The sequence below is a fragment of the Hyperoodon ampullatus genome (assembly GCF_949752795.1).
Source record: "Hyperoodon ampullatus genome assembly, chromosome: 17".
Classification (NCBI taxonomy): Eukaryota; Metazoa; Chordata; class Mammalia; order Artiodactyla; family Ziphiidae; genus Hyperoodon; species Hyperoodon ampullatus.
Window position 1 is genome coordinate 12,943,037 of NC_136930.1, and position 16,918 is coordinate 12,959,954.

At 39.3% G+C, this 16,918-nt stretch overlaps 1 protein-coding gene across 1 annotated transcript in view; it reads left to right on the forward strand.

The window, feature by feature from the left end:
- The window catches only part of PREX2 (phosphatidylinositol-3,4,5-trisphosphate dependent Rac exchange factor 2), a gene marked incomplete at both ends in the record, with an annotated part of 282,561 nt that overhangs the window by 108,503 nt on the left and 157,140 nt on the right, over window positions 1–16,918 (forward strand). Inside the window, 4 exons of the mRNA XM_079722715.1 lie at window positions 230–333; window positions 5,127–5,276; window positions 8,155–8,299; window positions 12,248–12,348. Coding sequence (XP_079578841.1) covers window positions 230–333; window positions 5,127–5,276; window positions 8,155–8,299; window positions 12,248–12,348 — 500 coding nt within the window. The remainder of the gene's footprint in view (window positions 1–229; window positions 334–5,126; window positions 5,277–8,154; window positions 8,300–12,247; window positions 12,349–16,918) is intronic.

Below are 16,918 nucleotides of genomic sequence, written 5' to 3' on the forward strand. Positions count from 1 at the left end.
GTTGTCCTTAGCCTACAGCTTCAGTTTATTTAAAAAAATAGCACACAAGTCACATCTTATAGAGTAACCTGTGCTGTTATGAATGGGAGGACACAAGTAAAAAATACCAAGAGCCTAACATTTGATATTATTGACTGAATTGGTATCTCTTTTTCAAAGAATTATTGCTTTAACACTGTTTTGCATTAAGTTTAGTAACCAAGTTTTTGTGATTTCATTCAATTGTAAGACGGTTGAAGAATAGCAAAGCATCTACCGATGGACATCGGTACGTTTTTCGTGGCCGGATCAATACAGAGGTGATGGAAGTGGAGAATGTGGATGATGGCACAGGTAAGTGATAGGTAGATTTGAAATGGAATGCCAATAATAAACTCCCTTGTAAGACAGCCTTTTCACTTGAATAATTCATTTGCAGTGAATTTCAGCTAAGAAATACTTTGTTAGGTAGAACAGTCACAGGAAAAAGGCAAGATAAGGGAGAGGAGGACCCTTATAAAATGGAAAATTACATTCAGCTGAAACATGTTAAACCCTAGCATTAAACACAGAGATGCAAAAATAGCTGGGAGTGTCATAAAGTAGTAGTAATGTCCATAATGTACATATTTGTTTGATCGTGATGCTATTAAAATTGTCCAGCTTAAGAGCTATCGTAGGAAAGCATTGAACCTCCTAGAATTACTTTTCATGGTACAGGCTTGGAAAGCCATTCAAAAAGTAGCACCAGAGTATTTGTATTCTGTCCTGACTACTAGTTTATTTGTGTGGTTGGAAAGAGGGCGAGAATGTTTGACCTCTAGAAAATGTGGTCTGTAGTGCAGTGTTGGACAAACCATAGATTGTAATACAGTAGTCAAATTTGAATTGGATAAGATGGAAATTCTTTATTCTTAAGGTGTTCTTGAAAAGATATTTCAAAGACAAGGTTTAGCTGTCATTTTTTTTTTTTTTTCCGATATGCGGGCCTCTCACTGTTGTGACCTCTCCCGTTGCGGAGCACAGGCTCTGGACGCGCAGGCTCAGCGGCCGTGGCTCACGGGCCTAGCCGCTCCGCAGCATGTGGGATCTTCCCGGACCGGGGCATGAACCCGTGTACCCTGCATCGGCAGGCGGACTCTTAACCACTGCACCACCAGGTTCCCTTAGCTGTCAGCCCTTAGCTGTCATTTTTAATATAAATATTTGAATGTATTTAAGATACTGAATGCATTGTTTTTATAAAACTAAATTTTGCTTATTAAGAGAATTGGAATTTGCAGAAAGATAGGTGAAAAGTAGTAGATAATCTTATCAACCAAAGACAAATAAATGAGAAAAAATTTTTTAAATGTCTTCAATTATCCTTTGGTGCATAGGTAAAAAAATACTTGAAACATGAACTTTGTAATTTTGTATCCTTTTCCATTTAAATAAAAGCATTATCTTAATGATAGTCCTCTTTATCTTCATGTCTTGTCACCAAATAAACATAGTTTTTATTGTTGCATAACAGTGAATTAAACAGATAAACCATAGTTACCTTAACAACTAGTATTGTTTCATAAGCTGGATTTAATACATTCTTAATTAAAAAGTGGCATAACTTTACAGTGTTGAAAAGAGTACCGAGAATATAATAGCTGTTTTCTGATACACTTAAATTTTCAGTGTTATTAATTTGAGGCAGTGTTTTGGGAATTTAAAAAGGTCAGTGGAGAAGCTACTTTTTAGAGTTTTAAAAGGAAAAATTAGAAACATTTTTTCCCCATAAATAATGTCATATGTTATTTTGGATACCAGAAAAATGTTCTTTTATTGTTTGACAAAATCAAACATTTATTTTAAAAAATAATTTTCTCAACATTAAATACTTATAATGTGAGGGTATTGTAATTTTAAAAACTTTTCTTAGAAATTTATGCATTCCCACTGTTGATCACCAGAATTCAGGTTAAAAACATTATTTAGACACTAATTTCTTGATGTTCTAAATAATATATTCGTTCAGTTTCTTCTGTTTTCTAGCCTAACAATACAATACTTGGCTATTGTTCATCTTATTAAAGTGCAAGTTATTAAAAGGATACCAGACTATCCCATGAGGTTTGTAGTTAGTTGTATCAGTTTTGGAAAAACCCCATCTCATTGTATAAAGCTTCGCAGAATTAAGAGTAAGGAATTTGCAAACTGGATAGCTTCAAAATAATTAGTGACTTGTTCAGGGCTGCCTCTTGGATTTTTCTTTTTTTTTTTTTTAATGTCAGTGACTAGAGACTATTGAACTTGGATACTCCACACTCAATGAATGACAGTTTTAATTCCATTTCTTCTTGACACTTCCTATAAAATTAATATTTTAGATCCACTGAAACTTACACATTTCTGTGTTTACTGGCAATGAATAGATTATTTGTTCTTTCATTCAAAAAATATTTTAAAATTCCTACTTAAGGAAAGGCATTGTTGGACTTTTCTGTGATCTTTAATGAGGGTGTTCTTTATAGATAAGTTTAATTCCTATTTTGTTAAATGAAGATATTGAGATAGGTACTATGATTAAAATTATGAAGCTGTTTATATATCACTGAGTCTTTTGAAATAAATAAAAATAAATTGCTTATTTTGTACAACATTGATAATTACTAGTAACTATGATATCGTTACAAAATACTTATACTACATTTTGAGGTCTGTTGTATGTATTACATATATGTGTGTGCATACATATATATACACATGTGTGTATATGTGTTTTAAATTGCTTATGATTTTTTAACTTGTCATGATAGAAAACAGCTAGCACATAAATGTTAAAAAGGAACATTATCCTTTCATTGTAAATTATTAGGTGACACAGCTGTTCTTTGAAAACCTTATATTGATACAGCAACTAATCTGTTATTTGAGATAGTAGATTTTAGAGTCAGCTAATGATATTGCTCTTTGTACATGAAACAGTAGCCATGTGCAATCACGTGCTGGTTCTGACTTCAGTTGTACAGTTTCCAAGGGAGGTTTGAATGCACAGGCTGGAGTGGTCAGGCAAGGCTTCCTGGAATATGTGGGTACCTATTAAAGAGAAGTAAGGGTCCATGAGGCAGAGGGTAGAGCAGGATAGCTTGATGAGAGCCTTGGCTTGGGGAACACATGAATATTCTCAGGACAAGAAGAAAAGCAGCAGACAAGAAGAGTGGTGGGAACACACTGGAACGTAGTAGGAAATGGAGTTGGCTAGTAGGGTGGAGTCAGTCTAGGGAGAATCTCTGAAGCAAACCTACATGTGTTGACTTGATTCAGTGGTGAGCTACCAAAGGCTTTTGAGCTAAGAAATGGCTGCTAATGAAAAATGTTGGAGGAAAAGTCAGCGGGGTGTGAACAGGGCAGTGCCAGACTCAAGTAATCCCAGGAGGAAAGGAAGGTTACAGAGGTGGCTTGCCCAGGGCACATACTGTACAAGGTCAGAAGCATCACTCTGGTGAGTTTGGCACTTGAACTTGAGTTCCCCTATGTTCTGTGGGCGGAATACATTATGCTCATTTTAAAGTAAGTCTGATGTTTTATTACTGCAGGCTGTATGTGGCTCTTGTGGTTTTCTTTGTCTGGAGTATGGGTAAAGGGGTAATAACGCTAGTGGGAATGTGGAATCTTTTAAGCTGCAGTGCTACAGTTCACTTAGCAATATTTGCCTGGTTTTCGAAGAGGGGAGAGAATCTGAAGAGCTTGCTCTTGTTTGTGATACTGGCCTTGTAAGGTGACAGCTTGTGGGAGGGAGGTGTGGAAACATGTATAATTTGTTCTTTTTTTCCAGCAATTTATCCTAAATTCTCAATTGGTTATTTTTATAGATATTAAGGAGGGATGGTGGTCTAATTAGGAACTACAATAATAATTTTTATTACCTTACTAATTCCAATGATGCTTATCTGACGTGTATTATTAGGTTCTGCTTTTTTGTATTCATTGTGAATACGAATTAAATATGTAAAGGTAAGAAGAAAAGTACAAAAATTCCTTTTAAAAACAGATGGTAATTTCTTTAAAAGGGAAAATCCTCTGTCAGGTTAAATCTCTGTATTAACAGAAATTGTTATTGAGTATTCATGAGATTATGGCTAGAAGAATATCTAACTAATATATGATATATATAATATAATCCTATCCTGGCTCAAACGTAACCTGGAATTTTTAAAGTAACCCTCTCCCCCACCTAGACAGAATCATTCGATAATGCCTTTTTGGAATATTTTGGAATATTCTGTTCACAGATAATTTATGGTGATTTTGGAGCTAAGAGACTATGAGAACCAGATTTTGGGGGAATGAGTACCAAATCATTTCTTCCTCTACTCAGAACTTAGCGAATAAAATAGATCAAAAGAAACAAACAAACAAAAACAGGTGTAGTGCTACAACCTTTTATGTTCTGTGGCTTACCTCCTATAATCCACCATAGCTTCTTAGTGTCTCTCCGGGGAGACAATGGAGGATGTCACTTTAATTGATGCAGATGCCGATTCAGGCATTTGTCGTATGTGTTTCTGTCTTGAAATGTTTGCTTTGCAGACTCTCATGCCAGTAAAGGCTGGTTACAATTAATGTCTATTCTCTGCCTGCCATTAGGTAGGGAGCTGCCAGAAAGGGTTTGCTGATGACATTTTCAAATCCAGGATGTCAGTTTAGCCAAAATTATGGTGAGATCTAGAAAAAGACAAATGTGAATTCACACTCAAAGAAGAATTTTTTCTTTCATAAAACAGAAGCAGTATTGTAACAAATTCAATAAATTCTTTTTATGTGGACTTTTGAAATGGTCCACATTAAAAAAAATCTTTAAAAAAAAGTTTTATTGCTTTAGGAACTTGAACAATATTTTTGGACATTGAGGAAAGGAATGTTAATGAGTTTGGGTAGTTAATTTCCTGTAATATGTTAATGTTGTGAGTCAGAAATGTTCCATTATTGAGGCCTGACTGCATTTAATATATAAATGTTTCTTCAAGTTTTAAAATTTGTATGGTCTTCAATCCACATATATAAAGCAAAGGTATTTTGAAGAATTCAGTGGTTTTGGACCTTTTTTGAATGATTGCATTACTCGAATATATATTATATCTGTTCATTCACCTTTACCTATTAATTTTCAGCTGACTTCCACAGCAGTGGACACATTGTTGTTAATGGGTGGAAGATACATAACACAGCCAAAAATAAATGGTTTGTGTGTATGGCAAAAACACCTGAAGAGAAACATGAATGGTTTCAAGCTATTTTGAAAGAAAGAGAACGGCGGAAAGGTGGGTGTATGAATTGGGCATTATTATACTTTGTGCAGGTTCAAATTTAACAAGAAAGCAGAAAATGGGCAAAAGTTACGAGAAAGTAGATGGTGTCTGATGTTCACTTAGATTAACTATGTGATGTAAGACTGGGCTAAAGTACTTTTTGAATACTTCCAATGTTGTTACAGAAATAAAGTAAAAGATAACCTTATATAGTTAGCAAAATAATTATATTGTGGCTAGCGGTGTCTTTTAAATAGTGTCTTAGTCTACTGAGGCTACTGTAACAGATTACCCTAGACTGGGTGGCTTATAAACAACAGCAGTTCATTTCTCACAGTTCTGGAGGCTGGGAAGGCCAAAATTCAGTATCCAGTGAGGGCTGTTTCCTGGTTCATGGATGGCCATCTTCTCACTGTGTCCTCACCTAGCAGAAGGGATGAAAGCTCTCTGGGGTCTCCTTAATAAGGGCACTTATTCCATTCATGAGGATTCCACCCTCATGAGCTAATCCCCAAAGACCCTACCTCCTAATGCCATCACATTGGGCATTAGGATTCAACATATGGAATTTGAGGGCACGCAGACATTCAGTTTACAGCAGATAGTTTCACCTGCTTTAAAATTTGTTCCGTTTTCTTTGCACTTTATTCTTGCCATTTCTAAAGCATCATTATAGAGTTTTCCTTTAAGAAACATGCTTTAATAATATAATGCAGTGCTGTGGGGCCTGCAACAATTGCTCCCTGTATATTTAACAGTACAATGAAAATTCCTAGGCCACATATTTTGGTATTCTGATTATAAAATAAGGCAATTTGGATGAATATTAACTTTTTAATATTGTTACAATGCCACAGAATGTAATGTAACTCAGTAAGGAGCTTGTTCACACAAGGAGGCCTAGCTCAAATTCACTTCATGTTTTTATCAAGGTTTGCAAACTATTTGATCTGGTGATACTCAGTTGTATGAAGTTTATCTGCAAGTACTTGTATTTCTGTAATTCAGCTAGGAAATAGAAATGCTTGTATAACTACTATTTTCTTTACCAAATAATTGATGAGAAACGTGACAGTGTTTATTCCTTTTCTCAGAGATCTAGATATAAAATATCTCATTGGTGACGAAATTTTGGAACACAAAGAGTTGCTTCCTCCATCTTTAGGTATTTCCCCATGAAGGGTGTAAAGAGTTTCTACCTTGATGAAAATATGCATAGCATACCTTTTTATAAGTATCTCCAAAACATTTAAAAATACCTACTCCTTTGATTGATCTTAGATGAAGAACCAGACAGAAAAATTTAAAACAGAGATCATGAATGCATAATTGGCTCTTTAAGTTTTGTTGAATCTAGCAGTCAATTCAAATAGCATAACAAATCATTTAGAAGGTAAATTGAATTTTTCATCAAGTTGAACCTTAACTCTTCTCAGAATGGCTATGCATATAAATACCCCTAAGACCAAAAAAAAAAAAAAAAAAAGAAGAAAGAAAGCACATTCTATAACTGCTTATGTTAACAGGCTCTATTCTTATTCACTATTACTGACCAATGTTAATGGCTTCTCCATAGTAAAGAATAAAAGTTTAGTAAGGAATTTAGTAGCTAGAAGACTCAAAATAATCCAAGAATCTCTTCTTCTTCTGCCACAGTTCTTCATCAGTCCCATTTGCTGATTGTCAGTGTTCCCAGGATTTCCCCTTTGGCACTGGTCACCTCTAAACTTCCTTGCCTGCTCTGCGTTGTCTCTTCCCATCAGATTAACTTCCACTCTGCACTGCCAGGTTCTTAATCTTTATGTCCAGTCTTGTTGTCTCTCTGGAGCTCCATGCCCACTTAATCAGCTGACTCTTGGACTCCACCTGAACTTCCAAACCTGCTATTGTGTTTTTTTTTTTTTTTTTTTTTTTGGCGGTACACGGACCTCCCACTGTTGTGGCCTCTCTTGTTGTGGAGCACAGGCTCCGGATGCGCAGGCTCAGCGGCCATGGCTCACGGGCTCAGCTGCTCCGCGGCATGTGGGATCTTCCCGGACCGGGGCACGAACCTGTGACCCCTGCATTGGCAGGCGGACTCTCAACCACTGCGCCACCAGGGAAGCCCCAAACCTGTTATTGTTTACAGAGACTTGAGCTTCCCTGAACTTCGGCGGGTCCCTCCTAATTGTTTCCCTCTTTTTAAACCCTCCCGCTTTCAGTTTGTTCCCTACGCTGTCCTCTGAGCTTTGTTTCCAAATCAACAAAACTTCCTTTCCTTCATTACTCTGCCTTCCCCCTCCCTCTGGTTAAAACACGTAGATGTTCTCCCAGTAGAGAAGGAGTGAAATACGCTGAGACTGCAGTTGAGTATGGACCCTGCTCACCCCTCCATCCACCTCCTGTCCTGTCACCCGAAACCCAGGGCTCTGTGCTGCTTCCCTCAGAGGCCCTCGTGAATACTTTCTGTCTCTGGAAATCCTGTTCATACCCGTGCATTCAAACACAGCCCTTCTGTGAAACTTTTCCTATTGTTTCTCAGATAGAGGCGAAGTTCTCTGAATATGTCTCTGCTGTAGCACAGTTTTCCCTCTAAGGCTGTCTCCAGGGCCACCGTGTCCAGCTGCACTGATCTAGTCCTACAGAAGGGGTTCAGTAGCGTCTGAGATACAGCTGTTCTGTGTGCCTCTGGGGCACAGTTTGCCCAAAGGTGCCATATGGCCCCGGGCATCTTGCCTTGACTGTCTCCCTGGTACCCTATGAGCTTCTTGACAACCAGGGCCCTATCATAGGAGCTCTGTATCCACAGCCCCCAGCACGTGGTAGACACACAATGAATGTTTGTTTAATGAAGGCATGAACGAATGAAGAGACTTTTTCAGTTACCTGTCCTGTGTTTCATTTTCGATAGGTTTAAAATTAGGAATGGAGCAAGACACCTGGGTAATGATCTCTGAACAGGGTGAGAAACTTTATAAAATGATGTGCAAACAAGGAAATCTGATCAAAGACAGAAAAAGAAAACTGACTACGTTCCCTAAATGCTTTCTTGGAAGGTAGGGTTGGTAGTCTGGATGCATGTATTTCTTTCATATTTTCATGATCTCGTGTGTTAACTTTCTTTTAGTTACTCATTTTTCTCTAAAAAATATTCTCCTAAGTGTTTTTGAATCTTTCTTTACTGTCAGCATTTGCTGGGCCATAGTGGGATGAGGGAGTGGACATAGGGCCAGGAATCCTGACCAGAAAAGTTAAGGCGTTCATCCATTCATCCATGACTTCAGTAATTTCGGATATACTGTGTTTCAGGGGTGAAGCAGAGGCTGGGGTCAGGCAGGCGGGTTTGCCCGTAGGGACAGAGTCCGGCAAGGACATGAATACAGGGCCTGAGAGTCAGTTACACTGAAGGGTACACAGTCTACATTACAATTAATTCAGAATTTAGACAGCTGGGCTAAGGATGAAGGGATATAGATGGAGAGTCGGAAAAAGTGGGTCACGCGAGGGGCCAGGCACAGAGGAACAGGCAAGGAGGTCGCTTGGTTGTTCAGCCCAGAGCAGATTGATTGTATGTCCTTTGGTTTCTGTAGCCGACTGCACGGCTGCAAGTGGGAATCCCTGGTGGGTTAAGCAGGCAGGGGGGATGCCTTCAGGTAGCTCTGCTTAGGGCAGGCTTTGTGATGGCTTCTTCCGATAATTATTTCCAATCCTCCAATACATACTTAGGAGTTAAAAACCATATATATATATATATATATATATATATATATATATTTTTTTTTTTTTTGCGGTACACAGGCCTCTCACTGTTGTGGCCTCTCCCGTTGTGACGCGCAGGCTCAGCGGCCATGGCTCATGGGCCCAGCTGCTCCACGGCATGTGGGATCTTCCCGGACCGGGGCACGAACCTGTGTCCCCTGCATCGGCAGGCGGACTCTCAACCACTGCGCCACCAGGGAAGCCCAAAAACCCGTATATTTTTTAAAGATTCAGAAACTAGTGATCAGGGAGTGTGACTAGCCCACGTTCATACAGCTAGTAAATGCCAGTGTCAATGCTGTAAAAGTAGACTGGAGAGGTAGTTCATAGCCCAGACTTCACAGTCAGACTGTCCCCACTCAAATCTAGTCCTGACACTGGCTAGTTGAGAGATTGGGGAGGGTTAAATTTCTCTTTCCTCTCTAACAATGGAAATGATTGTAGTGCTTACCTGTAATACCTACCAGAATGTCTTTTTTTTCTTTTCTTCCAGTTTTATTGAGATACAGTTGACATACAGCACTGTATAAGTTTAAGGTGTGCAGCATAATGATTTGACTTACATACATTGTGAAGGTTTACCACAGTAACTTGAGTGAACGTCCATTATCTCATTTAGATACAAAGTTAAAGAAATAGAAAAACATTTTTTTCCCTGTGCTGACTCTTAGGATTTACTCTCAACTTTCATACGTAACATACAGCGGTGTTCATTATATTTTAGCATGTCTTCTTAATTAGTTATGCAGGCACACAAGCTCACCCTAGGCCACACCAATCCCAACCCCGTTAGAATACAGGCCAGGAAACCAGTGCTTTCAGGGCAGCAGGGGGCCTCTTCTTCAGTGGGGTGGTGCTCCCAGCAGGACACACAGCTGCCAGCAAGCTAGGGTTGCTTGTGTTGGCTGTGCCCCAAGTGAAGGTTCTTGTGCAAGGTAAAGAGCAGCTGTGAGCCCTTCTTGGTTTCTAAGTCCCATGTTGCAAAGAAGACGCTCTTCCTCGTAACAACGTCATGGGCATAACTTCCAGGGTCCCCAGATCACGTGCCCACTTACAAGAGAGTCACACCAGGCTATGGCTTCTCACCATATATTTATAAGTATGGAGCTGAGCCATCAGGAGCCATTTTTACCACAAGCAGTGCTGCCTAGTTACACAGCTGACACCCGACCTTCATCAGGTTGCTAGGGAAGCAGAGCTAGAAAACTAACCCAGGGTCAAGTTTGTCCTTATTGAAGGAGAAGGGGTTTTATTAACCCTTTACCCACACTATTATGTTTAACTCCAGGACAGCACTATGGGGTTGATAGTCTTATTAATTCTATGTCATTGAGGAAAAAACCTGAGGCTTAGAGAGCTAGATTTACTAACCCAACATCACGCAGCTGGTAGAGGCAGAAACAGGGTTTGAATCCAGGTTGTTTTATTGCAAAGTACATGATCTTAACCACTATACTATATTCTACTTTACTTTTATTTTCTTTCTTTTGGATGGTTCTTATTTAATAGAAGCATATAAAGAACTTTAACAACTTCTCTGCCTTAAAGTGTGCATTGTAGACTAGACATCCATTTTTGAATTTCCATATCCCTTGGTTACTTGGCTTTACCATATGTGTTGCTTTTAGTTTTGAAATAAATGGAAAAGTAATTTCCTGACACTTTCCATAGCTTTACTTCTCTGGCCTCTGTGCAAAACACAAAACCATTCTAAAATATATTCATTAGTTAATGTAAGAGTTCGAATGTTAGCTTTTTAAATATGAGCATGATTAAGTATTTTATTGTAATAAGTCTCTGTATTTAGTGTTCTCTTAATGATACACATGGCCATAAAAAAAAAAATCAGTACTGAGCTGAAGCTCTCCTACGTGTTACAAAACATCACCTCTCTATCTGAGATGCTGGGGCCCCCCATCCTCTCCCGAAATGCTGAAAGATGTGAGCTGTGGTCCTCAGTGGCCTTTCTCAGCCACAGCAGATGTGTGCGATAGACAGTTCTGATGGTTGATTTTGTGTTGGAGTATTCCTTACGGATGACAGTTGAGATATAACAATGAATTTACCAAGTAATTTTAAAATTAGAAAACAAGGTAGTCAGACTTTTCTGTGTCTTTTGGTGTGTATCAGTTTTCTATTGCTGCAAAACACATTACCATATATGTAGTGACTTCAAAACAACGCCCATGTATTAGCCTGTATTTCTGTAGGTCAGAAGTCCAGGTGAGTTAGACCAGGTTCTGTGCTAAGGGTCTCACAAGGGCATAATCATGGTGTTGGCAGAGCAGGGGCTGGGCTCTTATCTTGAGCATTTGAGGAAGAATCCACTTTCCAGCACATTCAGGTTGTTGGCAGAACTTAATCACTTGTAGTTGTAAGCATGAGGCCGCCATCTCCATGCTGGCCATTGGCCAGGGCTGCTCTCTGTTAGAGGTTGTCTGTATTCCTTGGTATATGACCCCCCTGTTGCTGCAAAGCCAGCAGTGGCACATTGAATCTTTCCTGTGCTTTTACTTGTTCTCACTTTCTCTTGTGCCACCAGCCTGAGAAAACGCTGCTTCAAAGGGCTCAACTGATCAGGTCAGGCCCACGTGGATGATTTCCATATTTTAAGGACAACTGACATGGGATTTTAATTACATATGCCAATCCGTTCACAGGGCTACCTAGATTGGAATTTGATTGACAGACCAAGGGGTAGGATTCCTGACAGGGGGGTGGGAGAACATCTTTAGAAGTCTGTCTACCGTACAGGGCATGCAGTTTAATTTTGTCTGCCCTCTTGGAGTTTCAAACCCACGGGTTCTTTGTGCCTGGAAAGCTACTTTCAAGACAGTTTATGTCTTATATTAAGTCATTATTACTCTATCTAGTTCTGTCATTTAGCTGTCTTAGGATCTGTTGTTTCTCTTTCGTCCCAAATTTGCTTTTTTGTGCATAATAGCCAATAGTTAAAGCTACTTTAGAATTTTCCCTTTGTGTTTACTAAAGGTCTCAATAAGCTGAATAGTTATTAAGTATAGCTTAGGTAAGTCTGAATGTATGGACATGAGTTTTCTAGAATAGAGTCCAATTTATATCTGTGGGCCTTACATATGTGAAAAAAATGTATGTGAAATGCACTGCAAGCATTCCTTTATATTTTGAGACTCCTTTCATAGCTGCTTGATAAATGCATGGTAAGGATAGACTTCCTGGGGGGAAAAAATTAATGATTTAACTTCTTCATTGGATTTCTGTTGCAGTGAATTTGTGTCATGGCTGTTGGAAATTGGAGAGATTCACAGGCCTGAGGAAGGTGTTCACTTGGGACAAGCATTGTTAGAAAATGGAATCATCCATCATGGTAATTATTTTATTAATCACCTATTTATTTATCCACAAATTACGTGTATCTTCATTGCATTGATCAGTTTAGTTTATAATACTTCTCCACATTATAGGATGCTTATGTTTTTTCCAGCGTCTTTGAGTGCCTCATCTATACAGAATATTGTTTCAGGGAGTATAGGTTTATGGTGATATATTTAACTTGAAACGGACAATTCCAACACAAAAGTCCAGGTAAGTGATGTAGGACTGAAGAGGAAGGAACGGTGAGTTCTAACTAGAGTATTTTGGATGCTTCGTGAGGGGATTGTGCTGGTTATTGTAGAATGAATGGAACTCTGACAAGGACAGGAGACAGAAGGACATTCCACCCCGAGGAAGCAGTAGCACTCAGACACGGGAGTGGGAAGGTTCACGGTGGCCTCTTCAGAACTAACACAGAGTCTCACGTGGCAGGACCGTATCCTTCATGGATGAATATGCTGGGACGAGGGGTGTGGTGAGAAAGGTAGGCAAACACCTGATCTCAGCAGATTTTAACTTGCCGGCTGTGTACGTGGGGCTTCTTCTGAGGGAGATGAGGAGGTGATGGGCATCTGGAGGCAGAGGAGCGACCAGATCTTGATTTTGGAGATAACAGATGAGTGGAGAGTTAGAGATTACAGAGATCCCTGCCCACGGGGACCCTTCCTTCCCCAGGAGGGAAAGGACCAGGGCCGTGTCCATGGCATGATGAGAGGGACCCATTCAAGAAATTCTGGAGAAGCTGAGACAGCGTATTTGATGTATATGTGGACTTAGGAGGTGAAGAGTGAGGGGTGACGTCCGATTATTCTGAGCTTTTTGTCTGGATGACAGACATAGTTAATTCAAGAGGAGGAGCATTGGGGGGAAGGTGAAGGGTTTGTGGTGGATTGGGTATGAAACATCTGCAGGGGAGCGTTCAGAGTGAGGGTCAGATTTGGGAATCATTTCAAGAGAGCATGAGGTTCTTAGCACATCGATAAGAGTCTACAAACAAACAAAAAACAAGAAAGCAATGATCATGGGACTAAGAATAAAAGCTTGAAGAATTTCTAATGCAAAATGTGGGAGAGGAGAAAAAGGCAGGGAACTACGAATAAATATGGATATTTGGCTGTGGTGTTTTGATGTTCTTTTTTTTTTTTCTAAATGAGAGTGAGGTGAACACAAACTAAATCCTCCCAACTTTTCCCCACGACAGTAGACACTGCCAATATAACGTACCACCATCTACCCAGATAGGAATCCCCTGGCCCTTCTTTTTCTCCTTCATGCCATCAAGCCCTGTAAGCCCCGCCACCAAACAGGTCTCTAATCAGACCACCACTCTCCCTTCCAGGATCTCCACCTTCTTCCCAGTCATCACCTTCTCTGTCCTTGCTTGCACATTTGTCCTCCATCCCCATAGGACACTCTCCAGGTAATGGCTGAAGAGACCTTTTAAGACATATATACGATTCAGGCGTTCTCCTGCTTACAGGCATCTACTAGCTTCTCATTAAACTTAAAGAGAAGTCCAGACATCTGACCTAAATCTCTTACCACGGCCCACAGGGCCCTACATGATAGGGCCCCTGCCTTCCTCTCTGAGGTATCACATAGTGCTGTACCTAACTCGTTACACTGGGGCCACCCTGACCTCCTGTCTCTTCTTTGAACACTCCAAGATGACTCCCCATTTAGGATCTTTGCTCTTGCTGTTCTCAATCAACAATTGCTTATTAACTCCTAGTATATGCCAGTGGCCTTTCTAGGTGCTGGAGACACAGCAGTGAATGAAACGACAGAAGTCTCTGTATTATGACTCATCTTCCATGACACTCTGCCTTTTAGAATCCTACCCAGTCCCATTATTCCAATAAACTACTTCTGAAAGTTTTGAAATTTTCTTCATGTACTACTTATCACTCTCTGAAATTATCATGTTGTTTTGTTTCTTTGTGTAATATTTCTCTCTTTATCTCCCATCCCTACTCTAGACTGCAGTCAAAATATAAGCACCGTGAGAACAGGAGCCTTGTGTGTTAATATACAGCAAACACCTAGAATGCCCAGCACATATAGGTGCTTAATAAATTATTTGCTGAGTGAGTGAATAAATGAATAATTGTATTTTGAGCAAACAGATAATGTTGATAAATTGTGTATGATTTTGTACTTGGTTCATTAATGCCATTAAAACACCATGTAGCATCTAGTATGCTAAGAAGCGTCATCCAGTATCTTATAAGTAAAAATGCAAAGATGTTGAGTTAGATGGCTTTCCTCTTTATGTTCCTCTTTCCCGTCTTCTAACCCCATGACCAGGTATATATTTGGGACAAGAATGGACTGTATTTGTTTTATCCTGCAATCTATTAAAGCTGAAGTAGGTGGCATGTAAAGAGGTTTTGTATACAGTCGTTGACCTTCAGAAGTGATTATTCTTTTCCCATTCAGACTGTGTACTTCCAGGGCCTGTGTATTACCAGTAGAGCAAGGAAGGGAAAATCTGTTTATGGATACCTTTTATTTACTCCTTTCCTTACTGATTCTTTCCTTCATTCTACATGTAAGATATTAGGCTGGGTACTTGAAGGTATGTAAATATGAACCCTCGACCTTTTTTTTCTTATGGTCTAATAGTTTTAAGCCTATCTTTTTACCTTGTCCATCAAGAAATCCAGCTGCTGGAATATTTCCTTTCAGACAATACAGAAATCTACTAGGATGGGAGAACTAATTTTTTGCAAGGACTATTGAGAAGGAAAATTGTATTGGTTAACACTAGCTGGTGTAACAAATAAACCTCCCCAATACAGTGGCTTACATTATAGAAGCTAATTTGCCACTCATGTACAGTTCAGTCAGTGGTGGAGGATGAGGTGGTGACACCCTGCTCCGTGCAGGGTTTTGGTGCCTGACAGAAGCTCTTCCATCTTCAATACAGTGCTCCTAAAGGTCACCTTGAAGGAAGGGTGGACTTTCTTGTTTGTTTTAAATGGGTTTGTACCCTTCCCATTGTGCATCACTTTTGTGCACATGTCCATGGGCACAACTCAGGTATGTGGTCACCCTTGGCTGCAAGAGGCTCCTAGAAATGTCCTGTAGATGCATATGCAGGAAAAACAAAAGCTAAACCAATTTGGTAAAAAACTACCCAATTTCTGCCCCTGAGGCTTAGCTCCTGGGTCAATATAAGATCTTTGAAATCATATGAAAGACAGAGTAATCATTATATTTATTTGTTAATGTTTTACAATGATATCAGCATATAATAGTCACAAAAATCACTTTTAACATTTGTTTTCAGTTGAGGTTATTGTGACTTCTGTTGTTAATTTGAGTCACTTTAATCTTTTATGAATTAGAAATAACAGAAAAAAATGGTCTTAAAGCTATCTGTCAACAATAGATGCTGCTATTAAATTGTTTAAAAAGTTATGGATATGTAAGTTTTTGTACTTCTATGGGATTACTTAACTATATTTTAGAAAGAGCTACGCTAAGGTTGTCACAGTATTTTCCTTTTTGACTATGAGGTACCTTGTAACAGATAACAGGATATTAGAGAAGCTTTATTCCCAAAGCTGGAAAGGTCAGGGCGCAAGGAGAGGTTATCCTTTCAGAGGAGATGTAAGATTATTTTCAAGTCACCCATCCACTCTTGCTTTCATCTTTCAACACAGGTGATCCAGCAATTGTATGAGGAAGAGTTGCTTGTTTACCTAATGAATTAGGTTTTGAAAATTGAAGACAACTATTATGGGTGTAATTTTACTTACTTTACAATAACAAAACTGTTGTTACTTTCCCTGAAGACATGCGTAGCTAGGCAGACACATTCAAGTCAATTTTAAGTTAGTACAAAGTGGAGTTGGAATAATATTTATTCAATCTCTTCATGAACATAGTACTCTAGAGTCTGACCTTTCCAGTTCAGGACTGCTGAAAGATCTGGAAGGAATCATAGAGAGAACCACCCTTACTATTTTGTTAACATGTGTCTCAAAATATTTTAATTGCCTCCTCTTAAAAGAGAAAAATTCAACAGCATAAGATTTTTTTTTTGGAACGGATATCAGAATTTCAGTCCTAATCAACTTTCCTCCCCTTCCTCAGACACCACCTTTTTCCAATAATACAATTTTGAAAAGAAAGTAGTAGATAAATTCTGTATTAAAATTTATTCTGAAATTTCAAATTCAAGAACACTTTATTATTTAACTTAAAAGAATTGAAGGGCTTCCCTGGTGGGGCAGTGGTTGAGAGTCCGCCTGCCGATGCAGGGGACACGGGTTCGTGCCCCAGTCGGGGAGGATCCCACATGCCACGGAGTGGCTGGGCCCGTGAGCCATGGCCGCTGAGCCTGCGTGTCTGGAGCCTGTGCTCCGCAACGGGAGAGGCCACAACAGTGAGAGGCCCGCGTACCGCAAAAAAAAAAAAAAAAAAAAAAGAAAATCTTTTTGAACAATGATATTTATAACCTGCTTAACTCTTTTTCTGAGAAATTTAGCACTGAGTACTCTCTATTAAAAGTCCTGTTGGTCACAGTTTGATTTTAGTGGCCTGTGCTGTTACTG